Source organism: Punica granatum, chromosome 8 (assembly GCF_007655135.1).
Source record: "Punica granatum isolate Tunisia-2019 chromosome 8, ASM765513v2, whole genome shotgun sequence".
In the NCBI taxonomy this organism is placed as follows: domain Eukaryota; kingdom Viridiplantae; phylum Streptophyta; class Magnoliopsida; order Myrtales; family Lythraceae; genus Punica; species Punica granatum.
Genome location: NC_045134.1, coordinates 19,875,378 through 19,893,327, shown reverse-complemented (window position 1 = coordinate 19,893,327; position 17,950 = coordinate 19,875,378). Strand labels below are relative to the sequence as shown.

The 17,950-nt window shown below is 39.9% G+C and overlaps 3 protein-coding genes across 5 annotated transcripts; all 3 read right to left on the bottom strand.

Moving 5' to 3' along the window:
* Nucleotides 1–258: 258 nt before the first annotated feature.
* LOC116189472 (tRNA (guanine-N(7)-)-methyltransferase non-catalytic subunit wdr4) lies at nucleotides 259–4,244 on the bottom strand. 2 transcript variants are annotated; one of them, XM_031519145.1, is made up of 10 exons: nucleotides 4,037–4,243; nucleotides 3,474–3,638; nucleotides 2,851–3,031; nucleotides 2,439–2,495; nucleotides 2,284–2,354; nucleotides 1,752–1,830; nucleotides 1,580–1,639; nucleotides 1,179–1,282; nucleotides 1,024–1,084; nucleotides 259–858 (listed from the first exon to the last, which is right to left on the bottom strand). In XM_031519145.1, the coding sequence occupies exons 1-10, from the start codon at nucleotides 4,180–4,182 to the stop codon at nucleotides 481–483; spliced, it is 1,302 nt and encodes a 433-aa protein (XP_031375005.1). In that variant the 5' UTR covers nucleotides 4,183–4,243; the 3' UTR covers nucleotides 259–480. The 2 variants fall into 2 exon arrangements, with proteins under 2 accessions (XP_031375005.1, XP_031375006.1); XM_031519146.1 differs by lacking the exon at nucleotides 1,580–1,639 and having other exon boundaries at nucleotides 4,037–4,244.
* A 3,124-nt stretch (nucleotides 4,245–7,368) lies between these two features.
* LOC116187378 (non-specific lipid transfer protein GPI-anchored 2-like) lies at nucleotides 7,369–8,987 on the bottom strand. 2 transcript variants are annotated; one of them, XM_031516041.1, is made up of 3 exons: nucleotides 8,558–8,987; nucleotides 8,388–8,483; nucleotides 7,369–8,219 (listed from the first exon to the last, which is right to left on the bottom strand). In XM_031516041.1, the coding sequence occupies exons 1-3, from the start codon at nucleotides 8,908–8,910 to the stop codon at nucleotides 8,069–8,071; spliced, it is 600 nt and encodes a 199-aa protein (XP_031371901.1). In that variant the 5' UTR covers nucleotides 8,911–8,987; the 3' UTR covers nucleotides 7,369–8,068. The 2 variants fall into 2 exon arrangements, with proteins under 2 accessions (XP_031371901.1, XP_031371902.1); XM_031516042.1 differs by having other exon boundaries at nucleotides 8,574–8,985.
* Nucleotides 8,988–10,435: 1,448 nt separating this feature from the next.
* On the bottom strand, nucleotides 10,436–16,426 carry LOC116188534 (AT-rich interactive domain-containing protein 4-like). Its single transcript, XM_031517957.1, has 16 exons — nucleotides 16,249–16,426; nucleotides 15,715–16,026; nucleotides 15,439–15,627; nucleotides 14,860–14,913; nucleotides 14,631–14,719; nucleotides 14,029–14,290; nucleotides 13,853–13,909; nucleotides 13,533–13,564; nucleotides 13,301–13,436; nucleotides 13,010–13,183; nucleotides 12,225–12,833; nucleotides 11,734–11,871; nucleotides 11,541–11,639; nucleotides 11,347–11,447; nucleotides 11,135–11,225; nucleotides 10,436–10,886 (listed from the first exon to the last, which is right to left on the bottom strand). The coding sequence occupies exons 2-16, from the start codon at nucleotides 15,868–15,870 to the stop codon at nucleotides 10,773–10,775; spliced, it is 2,301 nt and encodes a 766-aa protein (XP_031373817.1). The 5' UTR covers nucleotides 15,871–16,026; nucleotides 16,249–16,426; the 3' UTR covers nucleotides 10,436–10,772.
* Between the last annotated feature and the right edge of the window lie 1,524 nt (nucleotides 16,427–17,950).

Genomic DNA, 17,950 nt, shown 5'->3' with positions numbered 1-17,950 from the left:
ACCATTCTCATCGAAGAGGCTCGAGTACCTAAATTTGCAGGATAGGTACGAGTATCTAAATATGTGTGATATTTCCTACTTTGAGTAAGTTTCAAGTACTCGATAAGTTCTCACGTGATACATTTCTGACTCAAGTCTGTTGTACTAACACTTCCACAGCTTGTAGAGCTCGGTATAGGCTATACTGAGGCCCCTGGACTTTGGTCACTCAGCACCAGCTAGGTCCGGGCCATCAAAGTAATGAGGAACGACAATACAGCTCCATAGTACAACAAATTCAACTACCAAAGCTGTGGAATGACATCGATTTGCAACGACAAGGAATTACAACTACTTACAATAAATAGCTAAAACTACATGCCATGCAAGTCAGTGAGCCTCTTAACAGACCGGGTAACGGATATGATCCAAAAGATGTAAACAAAATTTTAAGGAGAGGAAAAAACATACTAGAAGTACAACTAAGTTGTCCTCCTTGTATCATTGTTTGAACTTCTTATCATTCCTTGTCCTCTTCCTGGTCTCTCGATTCTCGACAGAGTAATGCTTCTTGATCAGCAGCTTTGACATGGCCTTCTTCAGGGCCTCTGAAGCTGCCACGTAGACGCTCTCCTCAATTGAAACGCTTCCCTGCAACTTCTCGAGCAGTTTCTGTCCTCCTGGCATCTCATTATCTTCCAGCATAATGGGCTCTCCTTCACTAATACGTTTAAAACCGGACATAGCCCTAACTCGGACCAGAGAAGAACAGTCAAGGCCCGGTAACTTGGATATACCCATGACCATCCACAGCAGATCTTCTGAGGAGCTCATCCCCAGGCATGTTGGGCTGAAAGTTTCTCCTGTAATGGAGACCACCTGCAGTAGTTTACAGCTTTGAGAAATGGGGATTATCTCATGTTTGTACTTGAGAACATAAAGGAGCTGACAGTTTAAGATCCCGAACCAGCAGAAACTTGGGGAGAAATGGTTGGGATGTGAAAATTAAAGTTCTGTACCATTTGGAAATGAAAAATCCTTTACCTTCGTGAAAGAAACTGATTTGGCCGAAACATTGCAACTCAACAGTACTATCCCTTTGAAACTACAAAATATTAAGTCGAAGAGGATTAGAGCCATGACTAAACTGAAAACTTGTGATGCAGCAAGCAACTGAAGCAGAAATTCGTAGAACCTACCTCTGAATGGCTACTGCTATTAGTGTACTGTTTGGGACAACACATAGATCAGTAACAGCGCAGAATTGTTCCTCTTCTCTCTCAATGGAATCTATAAGTCCTGCCTTCAGAAAGAAAGTCAAGGTGAAAAACGAGCCAAGGATCAAAGCTCTAGAGCGTAAAACAACGAGAGTAATATAATGAAGACTCCAGTACTTGAAAGAAGTCATCATGAGTCAATTGCACATCAATTTGAAGATTGTTAACAAAAATTTCAGCTAATAGCATGGATGTTTACGACTATAATTATTGAAATATGCTAAACTAATAGAGTTGATAAAGTACATCAAAACCAATATATATGGTACTATCTCGAGGTCATACTTAGTTATTACCATTTAGAGAAGTATATGTCTAAGTACCTTTGCTCCTACTTCACAAGTATCCAGCAAAGAACCCGACATAATATCCCAAAGGCGAACCTACAAACAAATTATCACTTTTACGACCCTTTCGAGCAGTCCTTGTTCAGAAAGAAAAACCTCATGCAAAAGGTAATGCAACTTCAACAATTCTAAAGCTCTTTTTACTTACTGTTGAATCCCCACTTCCAGAGACAAGGTACCCCTCTTGAAAATCTGGGGAGGAGATAAAGTCAAGACAGGAAACGAACCTGCAGAGAGCCAGTTGGTTCCATGAAAGAATCCAAAATCTACTTTCAGGAGTATCCTAAAGCTTTTTGTTTGGATGGAAGGATTTGAAAGGGGAAAGGATACAGAGAGAGGCTGATAGTCCTCCAAACCTCTCCATTCAAATTGGAAACTCTTTTACAGGATCTTTCTTGTATCAAGCAAAAATATTCGTAATTTGTATGGAGGAGTTTGGAATAAACTCTTGGAAGCATTCCCCCTAATTCCCTCCAAATTCCTCCATCCAAATAGTGGGTAAAGGTCTACAAACACCAACAGTGGAAACCAAATCCACTGGAGTAATAATTGTTAAGATTTAAAAGGCTTGGACAAAGCATTCCTTACTCAAAGAGTAGAAGCATTCCATACTTCTCTCTAATTTTATCATATTTTTATTCTCGATATGAAAAACACCATTGAAAGAGGTGAATACTTACTCTGAATGGCCTAAACAGAAGCAATGAATTTCATGAGCTCCATTTAATGGTCTTTTGGGCATTACAGTAACCTATCATCAACACAGGATTCCCCATTAAAAGAGTAGAATATCAAGGGAACAATCCATCATGATTAAAAGAGAGCATAGACTAACTCGAATTTTATAGTCTCGATCAGCGCTCACAATGTAGCATCCACTAGGTGAAAATTCCTGCAACAGTTAAAAATTTTGGTGAGAAACCATCACAATACTAAGACATAAAAGGGATATTCCGCTCCACTATACAGTGCAGATGGTGCACATGAAAGTACAAGTATACATGTGGTAAGCAAGAAAAGTATCCCAGCTTTCATCATGAACAACAATAACAAGAGACGAAAAAAAAAATTGATCTGTTAACATCATACTATAATTAAAAGGAACATCCTTGGATGTTATAAGCACGCAATATGATAGCCTAGGAAATAGTTCCAGTAAGTTGGACAACAAAGAGTTTGACCATAAATAGAACAGAGAAGAAAATTATTGGGAAAGATAAACAATGAAGATTTAAAGAATGACTTACCAAACTAGTAATAATGCTACAATAGTGGGAGAGCATTGGTGCTGCCTTTTCATTGACTAAGGAGAATGTCCCATCTTTCTCCTCTAAATTCACAACCCATACAACTCCAAATTTGTCCGCAAAACACACATAGTGACCATCATTACTTATTGCAGCCGCACTCACTCTCTTCTCACAAGACCTAAAACAGCAGTAGATGAAATTCTGAATGAATGCTCTGAATATATTGTTTTATAGTACATGACTTATTAGAGTGAACTGAGGATGTTAGTGTGTAATACTACGTTGCAAGTAAAGTAACCTACTATGCTGTTATCCAAACTATATTAGTCAGAATTCTAACTGAGTTTCATAATAAACTAAAGGCTCTGGAAAAGTAACCGCTGATATAGCAAGATATGCAATTGTTTGTCATGCGGAAATTGAAGTAACAACTCAATAACAACTTCTGAGCTGCTTAAAAGCCATTTACAGGGAAGGAGAGGATAATTATAAGTAACAGCTTCTTAATTTGACCACTGTAATAAAGGCCATGGGTCATTCACAAAACTCCAAGCTACAATCACAAAAGAAATTAATTTACCAAAACAGCCTCAATCGATAGTGGGGCATCAAAGACTTACACAGTGCCGATGCAGTGCCAAGAATCAGTAGACCATATCTTGACTAATTTGTCATCCCCAGCTGATACCAGGAGCTTCCCATTCACACCGTAACGAATAGCTCTGATTGAATCCTTATGGAAGGACTTATCAGATTCATCCACCAATGAAGCTGCGCACCCTTCACTGCGAGCCACACCATACGATAAAGTAAACACTTGATTCCCCGTGGTATCTGACCCCCCACCTCCACCAATGCCATACATACATAAAAGGAGACTCACGGAAATCACATTGACCAATAACTGCATAAATCTGACCAAAAATAAATCGGAAATAATCCACATTCTACTGATATTTCAATCAGCATCCTCTGCATAATGCTACATTTAGCTCGAGAATCACCTAAAGTTACGATCTTTTTCCTTTCAATCTACATTCTGTTAATACTCCGTCACTCAAGAAATGAATAATCGACTTTTCCAACTGCGGAAGCACTAAAAAATCCACCTTTTCGACGAATTTTGCAGGCAATTAACGAGAAAAAGTGTAGTGGAGCAAGAGGGAGAAGAACGACACCCCACCGGAGGTCGTAGACCCGGAGGTCCGATCCGACGGCGACGACGACTGACTGCTGAGAAGGGTTCACGGCAATCAGGGCAGGAGCCACCTCGAGCTCTTTGGTGCTCTCTCCTCCCTCCTCCATCGGGGTGTCTGCTGCCTCTGCCATCTCTGTTCAAAGCACACAAGCCGAGAGGGATTTGAGCTCTAGGGTTTTGGCGGCCAGTCGGGGTTTTAACTTGCGCCATTAAGTGGAAGATTATACTGCACCAGGTGCATGTGAGCCCACTTTCGCTTGTCGCATCGGACCTACATGGCCCCGGCGCAGCTACACCACACCCGTTAAGATTGCTGAAAAATATTAATTTTCAATAATTAATTGGGGAAAAAAACAGTTTGCCTATGATCTTAGGGGCAACTTAGCAAATAAACGCAGCTCTCATATTTACTTTTAACAAAATCAATGCTTAACATGAAAGAGTTGAATTTCAAATATCACTATCGAGGAGATTGCTTCAAGCCATATAAGGATTTTCTCAAAAGGCAAACACGATCTTCCTTGCCTTCAACCTTGAAGCCTTCAGGCTGCTTTATATATATGTTGTCTTCCAGATCACCATGTAGAAAAAGCAGTCTTCACATCTAACTACTCGAACTCCAGGCTGTGTAGTGCAAGAAGAGCAAGTAACGCCAGAATGGATGTATGCTTTACAATTGGAGAGAAAACGTTGTGAAAATAAACTCCCTCCACCTGACTGTAGCCCTTCGCAACCAACCTTGCCTTATATTTGGTGTCTTTAGGACCCAATCCTTCCTTCTTCTTATACACCTACTTGCAGCCAAAAATCTTCTTCCCAATGGGTGGTTTAATAAGCTGCCAAGTCTCGTTTCTTTGTAGGGACTCCATCTCCTCTTCCATTGCCACAAGCCACTTGCTAGAATCAGGAGCTTGAACCGCTTCAGGGTAAGTGGGAGGATTGGCTGAATTAATGCTCTGGCGAAGCTTAAGGCATATGCAACCATATTTTCAAAGCTGAGCCTCTGAGGTGAATTGATATGTTGTCTCTCCCTATCACAAGCGAACATATAATTTTGTAGTTGAGGCGGAGAAGATGCATGTGAGCTAGATGAAGCCTCTGTTTGATATGGAGTATTTGTAACAATCTCTTGCTGCTTAGGAGAACTTCCAGCCTCAAACTCCACTTTGCCCGGAACACCTTGCTTTTTTGTGTCAACAAGAACAGGCAACTCCTTTCTTAAGTGAAGCATCGCAGATTCATTAAAAGTGACATCTATACTAACAATAAATTTCTTAGTTTCAGGGCACCACAATCTATTGTCCTTCACATCGGATGCAAAACCAAGAAATATACATTTAATATCTTTAGGTTCTAGCTTTCCATCATTAACATGTGCATAAGCAGGACAACCAAACACTCTTAAATGAGATGAGAGTAATTAGGAGGATTACTAGACCATAGCTCTTTTGAAGTTTTTAGCTCCAAAGACCGATGTAGTGACTGGTTCACCAAATAGCATGCCAGGTTGACGGCTTCTGCCCAAAACTCCTTTCATAAGCCTGCATTTGAAAGCATACACCGGGCTCTCTCGAGTAGAGTTTTGTTCATTCTCTCCGTGATGCCGTTCTGTTGTAGGGTATCGACAACAGTGCAGTGTTGGTCAATTCCTTCTTTCTTGCAATATTCATTAAAATCAGCCCCGCAAAACTCGAGACCGTTATCATTCCTCAACCTCTTGACAATCTTCCCTGTATGCTTCTCTAGTAGAGTCTTTCACTAACTTCTCGACTCTTGGACTTGGGAAGAGACCTCTCTTACTCAAAACGGTTATACCCGCTTCACTCATATGACGAAGACGCATATGCCACAATCGAGTTGAGTCCGACTCTATAATACACGACGACACCGCTATTGCTCCAGTCACCGTCGAACCCTGAAAAACATATTAGTTGTCGGTCTTATGACCTCTCATCAACACAAGAGCTCCACGAGATACCTTCATGTCGTTGGACTCGATGGCAATCTTGCAACTATTCAAGTCAAGAGCACCGAAGGATATAAGATGCTTCTTCAAGTTAGGTACGTGCTTGACATATGATAGAGTTCTGATGACCCTGTCGTGCATCCTGATCTGAACCGTATCGATACCGACTGTCTTACAGGTTGCATTGTTTCCCATAAGCACAACTCCATCTTCAAACGATGTATAAGTGGAGAACTAGTCCCTGCTGGGATATGTGGTACGAACATCTAGAATCCAAGATCCACTCCGACGTAAATTTAGACTTCTCAATCGTAGTCACTAGCAACACATCATTATCCTTGTTCTTGGCTACACTAGCATCAACTACATTAGCCTTCTGCTTCCCTTTCTAGTTGCCTTCAACCTTCTGCTTGTTCTTCATCTTGTAGCACTCTGCCACACTATGACCTTTCTTTTTACAATAACAACAAAATTTATTCTTCTTCCTTGATTTGGACCTTGATCTGTTTCGACCTGAGCCTTTAGACTACCGTCTTCCTCTAGCAACCAAACCCGAGGCTTGCTCATCCTTTTGCTACTCGAACCCAACTCATTGTCGAGTTTATCCTTGCTCAAAAGACTACCCTTCAAATCCTCGAACGTGAGATTATCTCTACCATAAATCATGGTCTCCCTAAAAGTCTTATATGAAGGTGGTAAAGAGCACAATAATAGCAAAGCCTGATCCCATGATCTATCTTAACCTCGACATTATTTAAGTCATTCATGAGAGTGATAAATTCACTGATATGAGCCCTAATTGACATACCTTTGGCGATACAGAACATGTACAATCGTTGCTCCAACACAAGTCAATTAGCTAGAGCTTTGTCATGTATAGGGCTTCCAATTTCATCCACAAAGCTGATGCCTTTTTCTCCGCGAGTACCTCGTGCAGCACGTTGTTCGTAAGGCACAATTGAATTGCGAACAAAGCCTTCTCATCAAAATCATCCCACTCAGATTGTTCCATCCTCTCGGGCTTATTGCCCGTCACGATCTTCTTCAAGCTGTTTTAAACCGGGATTGTAGTCATTTGAACCTGCCATAGACTGAAGTTCGTGATCCCATTGAACTTCTCGATTTCAAACTTCGTTGTTGCCATCTCGTAATGAGTCGATTGTGGAATCCTAGTTGTAGCTGTGATACCAATTTGTTGGAGAAATCGACCCGATTGAACAACGAAACAGAAAAAATGAACAGAGAAGAGAAACATCCACGAGCAAAGGAGGATTTGGCTTTCACTATGAGCAAAAGATCAAGAAGTACAAAAGGTAAAGAAATCGAACGAGACGATAAAACCATAACCCTGATACAAAGCTCTCAATCTCATTAACTCTCCCCAATTGGTCTTAGATAAGATTACAAGAGACTAGGGTTATATTTATGTGGGAAAAGTCGACTTTGAGTGGCGCAAACCGGCGACACAACCCAGTCCAATAAAACAGAGCACGGGCAAGAAAATAGCGGACGGCCGCTACCCCCCAAAATACACGGCTATGGCCGCCACTCTCTGTAAATTTCAGCAAGTATTGCTGAAACTCGCCCAACATGCCCGTTGAGAAAAAACTAATTGCTGCCACTTGTCAAATGCATTCCAAGCAGGTGTAAGGCTTTGTGATTTTGCTCCCCAAAGCTGCCGTTGACTATGATGAATTTGTTTCCCTCTTCTTCCATGCGGTGTCTTCGATCGATTCCAACGAGTCTTCACGACTCCGAGTGTCCGCAAAATATCCGAAAATGCGAGACACACTTTAACATCTGGAATAAATTTTTAATTCGTATATATTTATAACATTTCTTTATATCAAAATAATTAAGAGATTATTTGTGCCGTTCAACTATTATCAATAAAAAGACAGTGCTACAAGACGTTTCTTCGTCCTCAAACAATGTCAATAACACACACAACTCACGAAAGCAGCATATCACTCAATCAATAGAATGAATATCATGGCTAGCGGCCCGGCACCATCACAATCAAGAACATTGGCCCTCAAATAAGGGGAAAACTACTTCTTGAATCTTAAAATTTGAAAATGGCCGAGAGACACGGAGCGAATAGAAGGGCGAAGGCAATGGAGCAGAGGGACAGCTTCTGATTTATGCTCGCATCGGATGTGTTCCCGGTACCCATGGTCGGAACTGTCTTCGACCCTGTTCCTGCAAATATATAAATTGATTTGTGAAAAAAAATTTCCTACTGATGCTCGTTAATTGCAGTTATGGCTTTTATTTGCCACTATACTATTTTTAATAGTCAATTAATTGATTATTATTTTTTTTTCCCGTGAGAAGTTTCAAATGAATTCAAGTCAATTAGACACATACCTGGGAGAGTGGCGGGCGCTGATGATGTAGTCGGAGTAGTAGTGTCCGGTGTGTCGTCTGCGGGAGAACTTGTAGGAGGGCTCGATGGGGACATTGCTGCAATTATACGAGTGATCATCAACCACAGTTCGATTTCAAATTCAGAGTCTAAGATTCAAGTTGAAATTTACTGAGCATAAATCGTACAGCTGCACCGGCTGACCGGTGGGGTCTGCACGTTGCACGCTCCAGGCAGTGCCAGTGCCAGGGTCTGGTTGATATTATAGCTGGACGATGAGGCTCGCCCGTTGAAGAGTAGACAGAGGCACTGGGGCTGAGACTGGACGATACCCGCCAGCCTCGAGCAGCAGGTCGAGGACGGGGTGGAGGAGTTCCCGCTCACATAGCTCAGGCATGGGGTCAGGCCCAAAAGTGAGCTCGTGCATCCCGACTGGGCTGAGGCTCCATGGAATAAGAGCAGCGCCGCGAGCACGACGGCCAGGGCCAGGTCCGTCACGAGCTCATTTCTTCTAGTGATAGCCATCTGATCTCTTACTTTGCTGACAAATCCTCACTTAATTTGGTTTGCTATGATCAGTTTAGTTCAGCGGTGTGTAAGTCCATGCGAAGAATTAACGGTTTTTATAAAAGAAGAGCAGCTGCATGGGGACAACATAGATTGGTGTCTTTTTTTTTTTTTTTTTTTCAGGGATAAGACATAGATTGGTTGGCCAAATTTCAGCAAACCAAGGATATTCTCTGATTTAAGAATATTTGTTGCTACGTACTCCCAAATTAATCTGGTACTGGTCCAATGGTTAAGGCTTGGGTCGGTTCGCTGCTTAGGTTCGAGTCCCACTTCTTCGAGAGAGTCCATGTAAGCTGAACCCCTTTTAACTCCTAATGTCCCGGTGGTAGGTCGATCCGCGAGGATAGTTTTATATATAGCTCGACAGCGGTCAACGAGCTGATTCTTGTTAACTCCTAGTGCCTTGGTGCTGGATTGGTCCCTAAGATTAGCTACGCACCGGCGGGTGCGACCACCCACAAATTCAAACCCTCTATGTTTTTTTCCAAAAAAAAAAAAGGAACTGTTTCTAGTTTAATTTTTTTCTAAAAGAGTGATAATAACTAATTACGTGTAATTTAACATCGTTTAGGGTATATTGAAAGGTTGATGATGTGTATGAGATCATGTATATCCTGAATCAGGTGTTTGGTTGGTGAGTGTGGTATTAACAAATATTACGAGTTATGTGTGTACTTTGGTTGGCCTACTTTACCAAAGAAAACAGTTCGTATTAATTGCAGATATCTGTCGATCGCTTCTTGGGGTCCTACTCGTCCTTTAGAACATGGAAGGAAGTCGAGTCGGGGAGGGGGGGTTCGGAATATGGCTCAACCTTTTGATGCTTAAGTTAGATCTCACTAAACAGTAAAACTCGAAAATGTAGAGTGAGGAGACGAACTTGGCAAATGGAAGAAAGTCCGGAATCGATTTTTTTACATCTTTTACAGATGACTTGAAATGTCTCACGAGCATGAATTTGATCAAGAAATTGAAGTGGAAATTCCTCGGACATCACTGCAAATTGAGCAGTATACAAGAGGTCGACAACGATGTACTCAATCGACAGGAAACTCTCGACACTTTATGTTGATCTTAAGCTAGCTTTACTATGAATCCTAATCGCGTATTTTAATTTGAATCTGGTGTCGAGGCTACTCGAATGAAGTTGAGAAGACCTAAAAGTGGTCTTCCACCTTCCACCTTCAAGAAAGAAAATGTAGTAACGGATAACCCATGGAGCATTTGGAAGTACCTAAAATTAATAAAATAAAAAGAAGATGAAGCATTCGATGTAAAACTATCAAGGGTGCTCAATTGATCTCGGGGATACATTAATAGCTGTCTTATGCTTTTTCTTCTTTTCGATGAAATTATAAAATATTCTCAGCCCATTGACTAAAACTAGTACTCATTATAAAGATGACTCAACCTCCATTATAACATACTTTCAATGAATTTTGAATCACTGCATATTGCAAATAAAATTGCTAACGGTCCGTGATTTCCAAGTTTCAAGGAATAATTATGATTAAAATTCTAATTTTCAGACTGTTAAATAAAAACTTCATTCAGCTGTTCTCTGGGATTACAAAAACTTCATTCTACGATAAAAATATGGTAAACTTCTATTTCTCCTTCGCCCCTTCTCTAAGAACAAAATGGAGGCACCCTGTACACATTTCTCATATATATTTTGCTCCGATCCGTCAGTCTCAACTATGACCCACTTTACGGGGATTGCTAGACAGTTTAAGATGCGGGACCTGCTTCTTTCACCATTTGCCAGAATCTGCGGCCTCATAGGGTGGAAAAGAGCAGGGAAGTGATTCATAACCCTAGTAAGCCTTAGAGAACCCGTTGGTCGGTCTCTGAAGCTGCTGCTTCTTCTTCGAGTTAGTCATGCTGCACTGAGGGCAAATGTACTCTAAGCCGTCCGTCTTTGCATAGTCCTGAAAGGGGGGGGGGGGGGGGGGGGGGGGGGGGGAATCACATGCAAAAAGAATGAGATCATTGCAGTCTCCCTTCCCAAAGGAAAGAGGGCACGGCAAAAAAGATATGTTTTAGCAATTCAAAAGACGACATAATCCAGCATGAATTCCTGTTTATGCGATTGAATTTGTTTTTCACCATACTTCCCGTATTCGGGGAAAAATTACAAAGGGAAAACTACCGACCTCTTCAGTTTCCAAGGAATTACCTTAAAGGCTCCAAGACCTTGTCTTCTGTCGCATCCAAAGTGGGCCCACTCTCCACACGCTCCGCAGTTAACCCAATCACCGGCAGCACCACTGTTGAAGTTAAAGCAAATTAATTATAATCATCATATGTTCATGGGAATACTTAATTTTACAATTCCTTAAAGAGGTATTATCACGAAGTTCACACTTCAGATAATGAATAAGCAAGTACCTGTGGCATATCAAGCAACATTCCCCATCAACGTCATCATGGGCTAGTTCATATTCGAGAAGGTATGTCTCATAGTGCCTTTTAAGTGTGTTGCCCACACCCTACAAGAGGAAAAGAAAGAAAATTTGTTTTTGTATCTAAAGAAACAGTTATCAAGATATAAGCTGCTTTGATCTTCCTGTTATGGGACGTACAGTCATTCTATGGGTTGTGGTATAGTTGGACATCTTCGAGAATACTTGGCCTTTCCAGTTGATGCCGTTGCCCACATGAAAGCCTCCTCTTGAAACCACCTAAGAAAATTTTAGGTCTTTCACTTGCACATTTGTTCTCACAAACCTAAGGAAAAATAGGTAATGACGCTAGATTATATAAGATGACTCTCACCTCTTTGTACAAGTTGTACAGGTCGAGACGCTTGGCGTTGAGTATGGCATCAGGAAATTCCGCAAACCCACCTTGAGGTATCAGGCGGGAATGCCCTCGAATGGTCAGAAAATGCATCACATCCTTCAAAAACTCCTCCTGCCAGAAGAAAAGTGTGACGTCAACCATTTCAATAACTACTTTAATTGTTAAATCGTTAAAACAGGTTGACTCCGGTCTTGTCTAGGTTCAGCTCTCTTGGCAAATTCATGCCGGGCCAAAGCTTTTACTCATCATTTCGTGCCAAAACTACCAGCATCGTGAAATGAAGGACAAAATCGGTCCTTTTTTTTTTTTTTAAATTCATTCTCCAGTCACATCAGCCATATTATTACGGGAAATAGATTGACACGTCAGCAATCCAAGAAAAAGTGGGTGGAACTTTTTAATTTGCGTAAGAAAAAAATGCAATCTCATTAATATTAAAAATATACAGACAATTAGAAGCTCACCTCAGAACAATGCTGAATTGCACTTCGGTCACACCCGTGTTTCTTTAGCGGCAAGGGATTCAGGGAAATCATCTGCCTAGACTGGAATGACTTGGCAGATGATCTCCGGTATGCCAGAGAGGCTGGCCTGATGACCCTCTGCCTCACAGGTGGAACAGCCGACCCATCTCTTGCTTGCCCCTCATCAAATCCATCTCTCTGGGAGGTCCGTAGGAACAGCTGTATCTTACGAGGATGAATACGAGGAATTGGCCTCAGAGCAGCCGCTTTCAGCCTCTGTCGAGCCCAGTCCCTCCCTTCGCTCTTCTCCCCATCCTCTTGACTCCCATTTGAACATGCCTGCTCGCTATTGAAGTGAGGGCTCGTCGTTTGACTCCGTTCAGGTCTCTTCCTGCTCGGAACAGGAGGCCTCAACCAAACGGGGGTGCTCCTAGGGGAGAGACCAAAATCAGTCGGGGAGACACTGTCCTCGGTTTCGGCCGAACAGAAGAAGAGGAGGCGCTCAGCATCATCCATGTCAAAGGAGGCAACAGCCATTCCCTGGATGCTAGCAATACCCAGAGCAACCAAGCCGTGATGAGATGGATCTAGGGCTAACTGCCTCAAAACCTACAAAGATACACTACGTGAGTTAAAAAAAATAAAATAAAAAAAAGGGTCAGAAGAACATTACATCATTTCCCAAAATATATAATAGATGCGAAGTAAATTTTTCTTTAAAGAATATTTATCAGATTATACGATATCCAGATATGAAAAAGTATTGCAGAGACATCAAATGTAACCTGTGAAGCCCATGCTGGCACATTCATGATAACTTCAAAGACTTTGGCCCCACAAGCCACTGAAGCCGATAATCTAGGCTCAGAGGTTGGCACTCTATTTTCATTAAAATTGGTAGGGGCGTGGACCAGTTGGCTCTTTTCGATAATCTCCTTCTTAATGTGGTTCTCAAGCAGCTGGGAGAGATCGACAGACAGACAGAGAGAGAGAGAGAACAAAATGTTAAGATCATCACACAGATCCAGAAAGTTTCATAATACTCGAATCACAAAGTTTCATATTATCAGGAATACCTGATCGTCGAAGCATATTTGTGCATTACCCGATAGCAAGAACGAGACATGTGCACAGCTGCTGGTTGATACATCACATCGCATGGTCACAACGTCACGAGAGAATGTCTCTGTCTGAATAAGTGGTTGGAGCACACTGGACAAACAGTCGCACATCCAAGTATTATATGATTAATAACATATCATATATATGTTAAAGATTCACATTGAGTAGATTGAAGATACTACATACCTAAACTTCCCGATAAGTTTGCTGCCACGTATCTGAGATGAGGTCAACAAGACAATGTTAAATTTCACTTTAGTCAGACGAAACTAAGCAACATAATGAACTCACCGGGCAGTGAAAAACGTGCACTAAAATTAGAAAATTAGCAACCCAAATCTAGTAAATATTAAATATTTGTTGACCTCATTTCCTTTATGTTAAATGAACCAAATTACAGTATAATGAAAAGAATAAAATGCCAAGAGAGACATGTTAACTAATGTAATTTGTAATGCAATAAGAAATAAAGAATTAATGCAGACAATTTTGTTCTTCGTACTTACTTCGGTAGTTAATATGGCATTGAGGCCATCCTCCAATGATCCTAATGATATTTCATCCTGGAGAAAGTCACTTTTAACTTTAGCAATTGCTAAGTTTTGAAGGAATTTCCACTTTAACCCAAAAAGAAAATTAACTAAAGAACATAACAGCAACATGATGAATCATCTAAGCTCACCGAAGTGCATGGCCCTCCACAGACAAGGAACCTTACGTTCACTTCGTCATCATGTATCTTAATAGTTGGGAGAGTGCTTAGAGAGCCTTCTCTGTCTTCCTCCACTTCTACCTCAGGGGTAAAAACATCAATTTCTGGAGCATTCCCCAGAAGATGAATTCCAAAGTTGTCATCCTCAGAAGAGACATTGAGCTTCCGAAGACAGTACAACCTATAGGATGCATATGCAAGTTGGAAAGCATCCCATATATGGGCAGCCGAACTGTACAAGAAACAATAGCATGAGAGACCTTTTACATTGCAATTCTGCGCGAAACAAAATGCATTTAGATACCAGTTTCTCTCTTTAATAAATTATTTATTAAATATAAACTATATGAGAAATTTCCACACTCTTGTCTTTTGTGCTTTTCAAGAAAAGAAAATGCGTAAAAAAAAGATTGTAAATAGGTTACCACAGCCAAGCAGATACTAAAATATCCAACATGTACCACAGATAGAGAAAACAATGAAGATCTAACTAGGAATGAAAGTAATAACAAGTATGGGTATTTTCTAGAGAATTTCAATACAAAGCCAAAAATGAGATAAATAGAACTTGCCTCCTTAGTAATGAGCATAAAGCATAGTAAAAATGGGAAGCAGCAACAGCGGGAACGAAATTCTTCCAGTATATCACATAAGGAACCCCCTGCATAGAGAACGCATCCCGATCAACGTTTTCCCAGTAGAAGTGCAAATTGGGGAAAGAGGGAACACATAAGGTGCCATATGACTCCTTTTGTTTTGACTTAAAATGTGACGATTAAGTTATTGACAAAGTAGACCAACCTTAGACTGAAGTGCCTTTGCATGTTCTTCTCCATTTGGGATTTCCAGATAGACCTGCACAGAAATGCTTGAAGTCAACTATCCTAGATTCTCCTGTTCGCCCTTTAAGAACAATTCACTGAACTTAAAATGCACTTAAAAGTGGGAATTATAGCGAAAGATAAATTTCAGTTAGCTTCTCTTTTGGTATCTGGGGATATTTAATTCTCAATTTCTTCACCTAACATAATAAACTCATTTATCTAGAAACGGTTTAAGTTTGACACTAGTCAGATGGCAAAACGCATCGAACACCAGTAGTGCACCTAAAGTTTGACAGACAAACCAACACTTAATAACTTAGAAGGCTTGCATTTAACCAAATCTAACATGCAAACCGCTATTAGAAGCAAGATAAAGAGGTTTTGACTGGAGAACACATAGATAGTTCAATCTTGAGCTCCTCGTGTGCATAATTTCTATTGGGATAATTGAAATTCCAACAGAACAGAGCGCCGGGTATCCTAATCTGAACAGCTTCTGGTGGTGCAAATAGAGTCACAGTTTAAAGCCCAGGGGAAAACAAATGATGGTACTTACACCGACAGGTAATGCAGTGGGAAAGAGCTCGGATATGGCTTCAGGATAAGTATAATCAACCCCTCCCAAAACCAAAGAGCCGACTTCATTATCCTCGAGATATTCCCCTCGAAAGTACACGAAGCTCGGTTTATATGACTCAAGAGCTCTACAGAACTCATCCTTGCTGGGACTTGTAAGACTATGAACCTGCACCCATTGAGATTGAGATTAGGTCCTAACTACCCCTTTTAGCTACTCAAAAGAGAGTTATTGAAAGGGCCAAAGCAAGTGCACCTCTAGATGCCCAGAAGACACTTGTTCAGGAAAAGGGCAACCATAACCGTGCTTGTTTTCAGCAATGCCTTCAGTCTCACTTCTTTGAGAGACTTTACAGCATTTAACCGCAAGTAGACCGCAGACGTCCCTCGAAGCTCCTCGGGTGTGCAGCATCGCTCAAGGCTCAACAATGTGGGGCACTTATGCAAATCGTGCTCCCTGCCTTCCCTTATCAAAATCACCGAACTAGCCGCATTTATTCGAGCAAAATCCTAACTTGAAAAACCCCAAAATGCCACCTCCAAACACCTCGAAATCCAGACCCACTTCCTGGTTGATTACATCAACAATTCCACAAATTCCAATCATAAAAAAGGAAAAAACCACCAATTCCAAAAAATGCAGCTTCTGACTGTCTGTTATCTTCAAAACAATCCCGGCAGCCAGTGAAACATGAATTGAACAAGCAATAAGGGGAAACCCTAGCCTCAGAGGAAGTCGAGACCAGAAACAACAAACAAGACCAAAACCTGGAACAAAATGCAAGCTTACGATTACGAGAGAGGGTATCGCCGTCTCATCGGCACCTCACTACCCTCGGCGATTTCGGGCTTCGCGATCGACAGAGAGCGGAGGAACAAATCAGTAGTACTGTGGAAATTCTGAAGAGAAAATCTGTGAAGAAGCTCCGAAAACATCTTTACGTGGCTTAAATTGGAAAAAGAGATTGAAAAAAAAAAAATAACACGACCATAGGAAAAGTAGCAGTTTCAGTCTAACAAGATGGAGGGCCCGCCCATATGCGTGGCCTTGTATTGAAAAGATGGCCGACTATTGATGGTATAAACTTATAAATTATATAAAATATTGACGAATAATAAAAATTTATCCATAATTACATTAGCAGAGTTAACTATAAAAAAAAAAAGTTGATATTTAATTATGATTTATTTTTTTTATTAATTTTACAATTAAAATTCTTAATTTTGGTTTCTCGATAAATTGATGATGTGCTATAAAATAGTTAACTAATATTTTTATGCTTAAAAAAGTTAGATTTCCATTATTCATTTAGTATGAAAATTTATGCTTTGTTAATGTGAATCTGCTAAAAACACGTATAAATAAATAATTATTTTTAAATTTATTTCGAATACTATATTGGATTACTTTTCATTTTTAGTAACTTTAAGAGCTTTTAACGGTGCGTTTGATTTCAGAGTTAAAGTAATTTTGATTTTGATTTTGGAAAATGACAAATGTTCTGTACTGTGTTGAGTTAAAGTTAAAGTTAAAATTTTTGACTTGGAAAATGTGTATTTTATTGTGCAGTGGGTTGAGTTAAAATTAAAGTTAAAGTTTTTGTGATTTTAACCGTGAAAATAAATAGGCCATTAGAATTCTATAATAATGATGTGACTCCATAATATTACGTCATTTTTTACATTGTGATAGATGAGAACTTCAAGAGTCACTCAATTATAAACCACTTATGTTGTATGTGGCATTATTTAACGTATCATTTCAGCTTTTATAATTATATATAGATGGGTCGGGCTCGTTTAAACAAAGAAAACCAACTAAGAGATATGTATTAAACATTCGCCTGGATTCTCGTCCTCCAAGCATGAAGTCGGTCGGGTTCATTTAACTGTGTTGGACCAATTCTTTGGCGGGCTAGGCAATTCTCTGACTTGTTTGTTTTTCGCCAGAAAATTTTATATATTTAAGCTTTAGAGGTCGTAAGAAAGTTATAGGTCTTTATGGCAATAAAATTCATTAAGTGGCTTATGCTATGTTTGATTGTGAAGTGAAAAATATTTCACTTAATTCTATTCTATTTCACTTTACTTTTTTTTTTCAATTTAACAATATAATCATAACTTTTTTATTATATTCTTCAATATAACAGTAAATTCTCTTATATACATTTTCTTAACTACCATTCAATTCAAATTTTTAAAATTAAATTATCTCAACTATTCATTACTTTTACAACAATTTAATAACATAATCATTACGTTTTTATCATCTTACTCAATTTAATAATAAATTCTCACACATACCTTTTCTACCATTATTATAATTCCACGTATATATCTATGACTCTATAATCTAGAGTAAATTAATGATTTGGTCATCGAGAGATGCATGTTACAATAAATCTAACCTCAAAATTTTTTTTACATCAAATTGAACCTTGAGAGATTAAGTGTACATTAAATTCGATCTTCCATCAATATTTTTGTTAACT